Source organism: Lactuca saligna, chromosome 6, assembly GCF_052625555.1.
Source record: "Lactuca saligna cultivar CGN05327 chromosome 6, ASM5262555v1, whole genome shotgun sequence".
NCBI classification, from domain to species: Eukaryota; Viridiplantae; Streptophyta; class Magnoliopsida; order Asterales; family Asteraceae; genus Lactuca; species Lactuca saligna.
Genome location: NC_136422.1, coordinates 69,892,209 through 69,903,208, shown reverse-complemented (window position 1 = coordinate 69,903,208; position 11,000 = coordinate 69,892,209). Strand labels below are relative to the sequence as shown.

The following is an 11,000-nucleotide window of genomic DNA, read 5'->3' as shown; positions in this document are numbered from 1 at the left end:
TATGGCAAGTATTGCAAATTAGCAATATTAATTATAGAAAAACAAAGATTCAATTTGCAAAGTTGCATGGGTTGAAAAGTTGTTTTGCTATAATTAAGGGAGAGAATATTATACTTCGTTTCAAAATCTAAAGCTTAGATTGCGAAATTTTAATAAATTTAGTCAAAGGATACATAGTGTGTTCTCAAATTTCGATTATGATTACGGCATCCCTCTTCATAGTTCGAATTGTGAGAACGTGACACATAAAATATTATGGCAGAAGATTGATAAAGTATCATATCTTTATGTAAGATATTATTCATCGTGTCCCATACGCTTCGGGTATAGGATCGATTGCAAATGCTATAAAATTTGACCATTCTAAAATTATCCAAATGTCTAGCGCATTAAGAGGGAAAAAGGACTAGAATCGGTTTTGACTAAAATAATTAAACAACTATCAAAGGACGATCCAAAGTTCGCTAAGGATTGGTCGCTTGTGAGTAGTTGGAAGTATGGTATTAGATGGACCATATCGACATTATTATGAATAGATAAGATTCTATGAATTGTCATATGGAAAATGTGGAAATGTTTCCATATTGGGAGTTGGATATTGAGAGTCTATGTCTAGATTAGAAACTTTTATGCAAGAATTTGACATCCCCAATTTCACGGCCAGAAAAAACCGATTTGTTTATGCATTGTTTTATAAAATCAGAGTAAATTCTTTTGATTTAAAAGAGTTGCGGAATTTGTTCCCAAAACAAAATATGATAAAATTTATCAAAACGTTTCTCAAAGAGAACGTGTTTTCATTAAATAATAAAACCTCGGGATGTCATGTTCCGATACAGACAAAAAGCATAAACAGTATAAAATAGACCTTACAACAGTTATTTATAACTACTGATCTATATTCCAAAATCTCTCATCAAGTCCACCAACTTATACTCTTGTGTCGTTACCTGTAATGCAAAGAAAACTGAGTGGGTCAAGCTTGGGAGCCTGGTGAGCATATAGGGTTTTCAACCCACAATATTCTATCTTATATATATATATATATATATATATATATATATATATATATATATATATATATTCAATCATCAAACGATCATTCCAATTACCCATCCCCATTATATTCCTTACTCTTAACGGTCTACCCTAAGAGTCATCTATTCGTTCACTCTGTAATAGGCAATAAGACAATAGCTGTCAGGATTCTTTATTAGGAACTAAGACAATAGCTACCAAGGTTCTTTCGTAAAGCACTAATTCCATAGCTGCTATGGTTCATTCATCGGGTACTAAATCCATAGCTACCAGTGTAGGTACTAAGTCCATAGCTACCAACGTTTATCTAACAGTACTAAATCCATAGCTACTGGTGTAGGTACTAAGTCCATAGCTACCAACGTTTATCTAACAGTACTAGATCCATAACTAATATCGTCTATCTAACAGTACTAAATCCATAGCTACCAACGTTTGTCTATACGGTACTAAATCCATAGCTACCAAGGTTCGTCCATACAATACTAAATCCATAGCTACCAAGGTTCATCTATACAATACTAAATCTATAGCTACCAAGGTTCATCCTTCGTCTCATACTCAAACTCATCCGTCATCACACACCAACTAATTCGTCTACCCATGTTCTACCCAACATATTTGTAGATATAACATACATATACAGTTTAACTCATTTAAAACCTATATAAAACATCCATTCCACGCTTATCTCAAATAAATGACAATATATAAACACATAACACGTATATCATATCAAATACTTAATACTTATGTGTTAGAAGAAAGTAACTATACACTCACACCAAACATATACTTAATACATTCAAACAATACTTGTATTAAAATCGTGTTTATGAAAGGGACTATACACCCACGCATATAAACAACTTTATATTATACACATAACACGTATTTCATAGCAAATACTTAATATTTATGTGTTAGAAGAAAGTGACCACACACTCACTTGATCAGAAGATGATCGGACAACACTGCGACTCTTCAAGTAGATATTCTTCGGTGAAGCCGGGATCACTTCACACACCGGGTTTCTCGCGGACAGAGATTCGGCTTGGAAACTCTTTTCTTCTCGGGATCTTCGGGCTTCGGTACTTGCTTCGGGTCTCGGGGTTGATACCGGGGCTTCGGGGGTATTTCTTTGTACGTAAATCGATGCAATACAGGTGAGAGATGAGAGAATGAGCAACCAAACTCGGTTGGCCCTTCAAATCTATTTATAGGGTAAAATCTGCCCTTGCCACGTCGTGGGCTTGGTCGTCACTGCATGAGTCATTGCAAGTTGCATCTGGGGGACTCCCGGAGGTGTCAGAAGATTGGCCACGTCATGGCACTGCTTGCCACGTCGTGGTATCTGACAGTTTTGGGGTTTCGCGCCCCGAACTTCAGAAATTCATGACTTTTGCATACGAACTCCGTTTTCGATGTTCTTTATATCGATGCGAAGGTGAGATTGTGCTCTCCAACTATCGTTTAGACTCCATTGGCTAATTTTGTATTTATTTTTAATATATTATAATTATATTACTTATATATTATTTTTAGTAGACCGGGACAGGAAAACTCTGTTATAAACTCATAACTACTTCGTCTGACGTCCGTTTTCGTCCGTCTTTCCGTCGTTGCATTACTATCAATGAGATATTCAATTATCATTTAGATTGTTTTGGATAAATATCGCTCTAACGTAAATTCACTATTTACATCACGCTGTGTCGTGTCGGTTCTATCACGAAACTTCGACAGATCATAATTTCTTCGTTATAACTTGGATTTCGGCGTTCTTTATATGTATGGAATCCTTGTAACATATACTATAAATTAGTTAAGATTAATCCTTCTAAATAATATTCCATCAAAAAGTCATTTTTTATGTTTATCGTCTCTAAATTGACTATCCTGAATCTACGAGCGTTACTAAGAAGGATGTTCAAAGGAATGTACTTTGAATGTGAGACTTCACGTCTATGGAATTTTCTTGTAACAATTTCCGATAGAGTACTGTGTAATTTCATTGGCCAAGTCTTGGTGACTTTTGTGCTATGACTTTGCGAAAGGATCATTGCATATAATGTTAGAATCTAGCGTATTCTAGTAGTGGCAAGAACCTTGTGTTCTAACACTAATGATAAGGATTGGGAATTGTGAAATTAGCATGGGAATTGTGAAATTAGCATCATTGGAAAGGTTTTCAATTGATCTATTTCACAAAGTAAGGACCATAGGAAACATAGTGTGCATGCTTTGTGCATGGGACATCTATTGTTGTAATTCAATTAATGAGTTGATTATCCGAAACATTAAATGATAAATAATGAGTAATCAATATGGTGGTTAAATAGAAGTGTTTTATTTACTCTCACAAGTTTGGGGCCATATAGGATTAAGTATTATTGTTGTGTTTCAATTTGCATGTTTTGACTTCCAAAATAACTGGGTTATTCGAACCTCCACAGTCGGTCATACGTTGGAAGTAAGTATGAAGGAAGACTGTTATGAAAAGTTTGTAGATTGTCTGAAGAGTTTAGACATAGCACAAGTTTGCTGCAGAGTTCATGAGTACTTTAATAAGATTAGAGTAGTGGATGAAATCCACGCTCACTTGGATCACTTCATGGATTTATCACGAGTGATTAGTGAGATGATAATATTTTATATTCTTGAAACTGAGATGTGTGAGTTGCTATTTTGCTGGTCGGTTACGCATTGATAATAAGTAAATGCACTAGTAACTTAGTGTTATAAAACTTATTGTTGTGTGTGATTCGATGAGTGAGTACAAGCGAGCATTTGAGTCAAAGTTTATCCATTCCTTTTACCCAAAGTAGGATGAAAGCGATATGTGTGGGCCCCTCGATGATTTAGTGATGACACCTAAGCGCTTGGCTAAGCCAGGACTAAGTTGATGTGTTTAATTGTAGTCTGTTGTCAGTCGTCATAAATCGGAATTCGGGAAACAGTATAGAGAGAATGATTGAAATTCATGTCTTATGTCTATACGATATCTTGAGAATGGAGGAATATATGATCGCTTATATAAAGGACACGCTATCTGATAAGATCAGAGTTGACAGCGGCTTTTGAAAGCTACGATTGCTGATCAGGTTCTGAAGTCATACGAAAAATAGTTATTAGACTTATCCAAGTGTGAGACTGTTTAATTAGTGTCTAAGTCCATAACTATTTTGGTATGTACTTGACCCGATTATGAGCATGGTCCTTTTGGGTTGCCTTCACCATAGCAATATGTAGGATGAATTAAAGAGAGAAAGGTTTAATTATGATTTATTCATATATTATAAGAATAATATATTAAAGGAGAAATCATATTGTTTAATTAATATTAGTCAAGAATTAATTAAGAATTAATTTAGTGACTAAAAGAGATTAATTAAATTAAGGGGATTGATATTGTAATTATAAGATAGTTGCAAAGTTGGGCTTAGGATCCATTAGATGGCAATGGACGAATTCTATATGGAGGACCATAAAGAAATCATCCAAGGGCCTTCTGGAATGGTCCATTGGACTGCTTAGGGCTTAAGCAGTCAGATTAGGGTTTCTTGGTTGAAAACCCTAATAGCCTACATGTATATAAAGGACCCTTAATCCCCAAAAGCGTGGACTAGTCTTCCTTTATGGTTTCCAGTCATTTTTGGTGCCTCCTCTCTCCTCCCTCTTCATCCAAGTTGCTTAGTGGTGTTTGTGACTCCATTAGAGGTGCAACACTTCAGGCACTAAGCTTTCTGAAGCCAATCAAAGCAAGGAATTGATTGTTATTGCAATATAACAATCAAAGGTAATTCTCTAAACCCTAATTCAGTTTATTATATGTTAGATCTAGGGTTTATAGCTTTGGATATTCAATTGCATGTTCATTAGACAAACTAGATCTAAATGCTATTAGGATTTGCATGTACACCATATGATTGATGTATTGCTCAAAACCCATCAAAGGCATCTCTCCTAAGCAGACATACTAGCATGCAATACTGAGCAGATTCATAGTCCTAGACTAGCATGCAACTATATCAGCTCATAATAACAACACATAATCAAGTAAGAGTATTTTGGGAAATCACCGCTCGAGCTCTGGCTGATTGTACACACCGCTTCGAACCTGCTTTCAAAACTCATTAATTTCCTTGGAAATTCATGTGATGAAAAATCATTTCTTTTGAAAAGTTATCAACTCCTCAGTTTGAGTCCATACATACCCGAGGGTGTGCTCGAATCCCTCAAACCAATTTCTGATACCAAATTGAAACACCCCAAATTTCAAGACAAAAATTTCATTTTTAATTCACCAATCATTACTCATAAATTCAAGTTATCACATAAATTATAAGTTATTATCAAAACAATATCAGAGTATCCAAAATTCCACAAGATCTCTTAAGTCGGTGAATGTGTACATTCATGCCTCCGCCTTCCTGAAATCTATAAAAGTACCTGAAACACATTTAAATCAACACGGTAAGCACGAAGCTTAGTGAGGAAATACCACATACACAAATAATTAGCCTCTCGTGGCTGAATCTCGATAAGGACCCTTTGGTCACGTGTCTCAATGAAGACCCTCCGGTTTCACGTCTCGGTATGGACCCTCCGGTCATAACTTAATATATACATATGATAATATAACAACATAAGTCACAAAGACAAGATGCATAATAACACATACCATAGTATAAGCAAATAAGACCCTCCTATCAGTAATGTAAATAAGACCCTCTAGTCAATAATACGAATAAGACCTTTCGGTCACACATAAATTACTACACATGTAAGTATAATGAGAAGACTCACCTCAGATGATGAACAGATCCTACAACTGCTGCTGCTGCACATTGATCCTTTTACACTAAGCCAACCCACAATTAAACTCAATTAGGATCTAAGACCAAGCCCCCACACACTAAGTCTAAAGATGATCCACTAATCCAACCCATAAATAACCCAAGCCCATTGGGCCCACCAACGCTCTATACCAAATGAATTCACCAAGGCCCAACCCTAAACTTAAGTCCAAAAATGTCAATCCCAACATAAGGGTCCAAGACATACATATTCCTTTGACAAAAAATCCCTAATATAGCAAGCCCAAAACCAAGACCCAAATACTTTAGGCCTAAAACGAGATCTAGCCCAAAAAGCCCACAACGAGATTACATGGGCCGTACCTCCATTGGTACCTCAGCTTACACGCAAATATTGACCGAGGAACTTAAATCAGTACACGGGGAGTACTGCACCTTACGCTGGGTGTACTGCTCTAGTCCAAAAACTCGATTTTCGACTTAACCACTTCATCCCAAAGCATCCAAACCTCAGGGAAGCTTCATTACAAGCCCTAACTGATAAAGTTGGCGACTTTATCAATTTTCATGTCTCAAAAGGACTCAACTTCCAAAAATAACCATTAAGTCTCATATTAAGCACCTTAACACATGCATGGGTGACTCTTAACCCTAAAGATGCTAACTTTAAGGATCTTGAACTTCATAAATGCTAAGAGTGGCAATTCAAAGCTCTTGAATTGATAACAACCACTAGATCCCACTCATGAGATCCAAAAGAGGATAACTCTTACATAATCATCGATCTATACTTCTAAAGAGCAAGTTCAGATTTTTATACCTCAAATGAGCTGAGAATGGAGTGGAGAGTCTAGATCTAAAAACCTTCACTAGAACTCCAAACTTGCACAAATCACCTTCTTCAAGAACATGCGCCAAATGCACCCAAAAGCACCAAAAATAAGCTCACAACACTCTTAGGTTGGGTTAGGGTTTTCGAGAACGGGTCTCAAGGACTTTGGAGGCTGAGAATGAATGAGCCTTGAGCTCATAAGGATGTTTAAATAGTGCCTAAACCCTAAACATTAAGGTTTGGCACTCTGCTCATTACGCTGGGCGTACACCCCAGCCTACGCTAGGCGTACTCACCCCATGCACGCACACTCCTCCATGCACGCATGGGACTTACTTGCAAACCTTTTTCACAAAGGAGTAAATCTGCCAGTTATTTCAAATTGCCATAACTTCCTCATCTTAGGTCCATTTCCAACGAACCTTAGATCCACGTAAAGGTGACGAGAAGCCCCACACTTCTAACAACACACCATAGCCTTAAAACTTCCTGAATAAAACCTAAAATCCTTAAAAGACCGAGCCAACGTCTTTACCAATACTCTTGGGCTCTAAAGCACAACTCGGACTCTTTTATCACACAATCTACCTTATAAATATCCAAAAAGGGCCTAAATCTTTCTCCTTTAAAGCCTAAAAACCTTCTCATACATGGATTACGGTCCACAAGCCTTAAATCACAGAACGATTCGAAAACAGGAAGTTACAGTCTTACGTAATAAACTATATATACTAGGATTTCATATCTCAAGACATAACCTTACAAATAAGACTACACCCTTAGATATAATTTTGGAGATAAGACTGCACCTACGAGAGTTGATATCCCATAACTAAACTTGGACATATGTGGAATCAATACCCCTAATTAGTCCATAATAAAATCTTTGCTATCCATGGGAATACAAATGATCCTGAAGCTGACGCATAATTATTACTGTTTGTGTCATTATGTCCTACTAGTAGGACCTATAAACTGGGTTTCTCTATAAGATATTATGATAGTAACCTACCAGTAGGTAACTTGTGCTTGTAACTTGTCACTAGGTTCCATAACATGATTGCATTCACTAATAACTACTACTTACAAGAAATACAATCTCGATAATTGTCATGTATCACAAACTGTAATCTCTAGTACTCACTTTGGAGTATATCACACCACTAACATATATAATGCATTCTAATGTCCATTTGCTTATAACCAATAAGCTCGATCATAGTTTTTAATCATAATAACACCGAATATCCCAATAGTTGATATCAACCATACGAAATGTTAAAAATTTCATAATAAAACTTATAGCAATTCTCTACAACCAATCAACATAACATATGCTAAAGTTTCCATATTAAATTACTAGCAATATCCTTATAATCTCCACTTGAGTACATAATCATTTAAGTGATAAAACACTGAACATCAAACATTTATATATAGAAAACTCTTTTGCTATGAACTCATAAATATTCGCACTAACATGACCGGTTAGTGAAAACTAACTTCCGTTTTAGGCTTTTAATTTGTGTTATTTAGCAACTCAACCACTTGCCTAAACGTTAAGTGGTTCAACTACGATATCCTCGTAAACCCTATAACCTAAGTTTGCAAAATATTTTATTTTAAAATACATTATCTTGTATCATTTTAACCTAAATAACCCCATTTTGCCATATGTTAATTGAAAACAAAGAATTATGTTAATTGCATATTTAGCTACCGGTCTCCAACAACCTTTTGTCATTTCAATAAAAAATTAAAATCCATAGATTCATTCACCAAACCCCGATCAAATCCTGGCCGTCCTCTCTCACCCCTTAAAACCTATTTATACCCCTGCACTCCCGTACTCTCTCCTTGCCTAACCCACCCCTCTCGGTTTTCTTCTGAAACCACAGAGTGTATCAGATCTGATCTGAATTGTTCAAAACCCTAACTCCGACCATGGCTCTCACCGTCGAGAAAACCTCCACCGGCCGTGAATACAAGGTCAAGGACATGTCCTTAGCTGATTTTGGCAGACTTGAACTCGAATTAGCCGAAGTTGAAATGCCCGGTTTGATGTCTTGCCGGACTGAATTCGGACCTTCGCAGCCATTCAAGGGTGCTAGGATCACAGGTTCACTCCACATGACTATTCAAACCGGTGTTCTCATTGAAACACTAACCGCTTTGGGCGCCGAGGTGAGATGGTGTTCATGCAACATTTTCTCGACTCAGGATCACGCCGCCTCCGCCATCGCACGTGATTCCGCGGCTGTGTTCGCCTGGAAGGGGGAGACTCTTCAGGAATACTGGTGGTGTACGGAACGAGCTCTTGATTGGGGTCCCGGCGGTGGACCTGATTTGATTGTTGATGATGGAGGTGATGCCACGCTTTTGATCCATGAAGGAGTGAAAGCGGAGGAGGAGTTCGCGAAAACAGGGAAATTGCCAGATCCGACGTCAACCGACAATGCAGAGTTCCAGATCGTGTTGTCGATCATTAAGGATGGGTTGCAGAGTGATCCGAAGAAGTACCACAAGATGAAAGATAGGTTAGTCGGTGTATCGGAGGAGACGACAACCGGAGTTAAGAGGCTGTATCAGATGCAAGCCAATGGTACCTTGTTATTCCCTGCCATCAATGTCAATGATTCCGTTACCAAGAGCAAGGTATAGTGCATTGGAATCACAATCAATTTTCAGTGGATCTGATTAATTAACTAATATACTTGTAAATTTAATAATCGAATGTTCTCAATTATCTCTTATCACAGTTTGACAACTTGTACGGATGCCGCCACTCACTCCCCGACGGATTAATGAGAGCCACCGACGTAATGATCGCCGGAAAGGTTGCAGTCGTCTGTGGTTACGGAGACGTCGGAAAGGGTTGCGCCGCCGCCATGAAACAAGCCGGAGCTCGTGTGATAGTGACAGAAATCGACCCAATCTGTGCCCTTCAAGCTCTAATGGAAGGTCTCCAAGTCCTAACCCTAGAAGACGTCCTCGCAGAAGCCGACATAATCGTCACCACCACCGGCAACAAAGACATCATCATGGTCGACCACATGAAAAAAATGAAGAACAACGCCATCGTCTGCAACATAGGCCATTTCGACAACGAAATCGACATGCTTGGGCTAGAAACATACCCAGGTGTGAAAAGAGTCACGATTAAACCCCAAACCGATCGATGGGTGTTCCCTGATACAAAAACTGGAGTGATTATATTGGCAGAAGGGAGGTTGATGAACTTGGGTTGTGCTACAGGGCATCCAAGTTTTGTGATGTCGTGTTCGTTTACAAACCAGGTGATTGCACAGCTTGAATTGTGGAAGGAAAAGGGAAGTGGGAAGTATAAGAAGGAAGTGTATGTGTTACCTAAGCATCTTGATGAGAAGGTGGCTGCTCTTCATCTTGGTAAGCTTGGAGCGAAGTTAACGAAGCTTAGTAAAGATCAGGCTGATTATATTAATGTTCCGGTGGAAGGTCCCTACAAGCCTGTTACTTACAGGTACTGATTAAGCTTATACCATACGAAATATATACGTCTTGATTATGTTGGTGGTGGTTGTTGGGAAAGGTGGTTGGAGAGAATTAATTGGATTATGGGGGTTGAATAAGGGTGGAGTATTGAAGGTTGTGTAATATTGTAGTGGTTATTATTTTATTATTATGGGTTAAAATGAAAAAACAAATAGCAAAATACTTTTATTTGTTTCAGAGTAAATTACACGAATGATTCCTATGGTTTTCGGTAATTTGCACGTTTAGTTCATAACTTATTTTTTTAATTCAGAAGATCCCTACTATTTGTTTTTGTTGCACTCTTGGTCCCTACTGTTTATTTTTGTTACGCGCTTGGTCCTTATCTTACCTAAAAATACTATTATTTAAATAGGGGAAAATGGTGGGGTAGGTGAGGTAAGGTGACGGAATGGGGTTTGGAGTGTGTTTGATTAAATAAATGAAAAAAATCAAGGGCAAAATAATCTTTTTAGGTAAGACAGGGATCAAACGCGTACCAAAAACAGATATTAAGGACCTTCCGAGTTAAAAAAATAAATTAGAAACCAAACCTGCAAATTATACCAAACCATAGGGACCATTCTCTTTGTTTTATATTTATTATAGCATCAATAACCACGGCTCCAGCCAGGCAGATTTCAGACAAATGGAAAAATGCGAGCCTTAGAAATTAAATTTATAGTAAATGCTATTAATTAAAAAAGATACCGTATTAAGGAAAGGAAGAAAAGAAAGTACTTTGTAAGCAACAAGCCGACAATCAACAAAACCAAAATTTAAAATCAAGATTTGCAAAG

General features: G+C 37.5%; 1 protein-coding gene across 1 annotated transcript; it reads left to right on the top strand.

Annotated features, from left to right (window-relative positions):
* The first annotated feature begins 8,532 nt into the window (after positions 1-8,532).
* On the top strand, positions 8,533-10,436 carry LOC144999774 (adenosylhomocysteinase 1). Its single transcript, XM_078958940.1, has 2 exons — positions 8,533-9,345; positions 9,450-10,436. Exons 1-2 carry the CDS (start codon positions 8,635-8,637, stop codon positions 10,194-10,196), a joined length of 1,458 nt encoding a protein of 485 aa, XP_078815066.1. The 5' UTR covers positions 8,533-8,634; the 3' UTR covers positions 10,197-10,436.
* Positions 10,437-11,000: the final 564 nt, after the last annotated feature.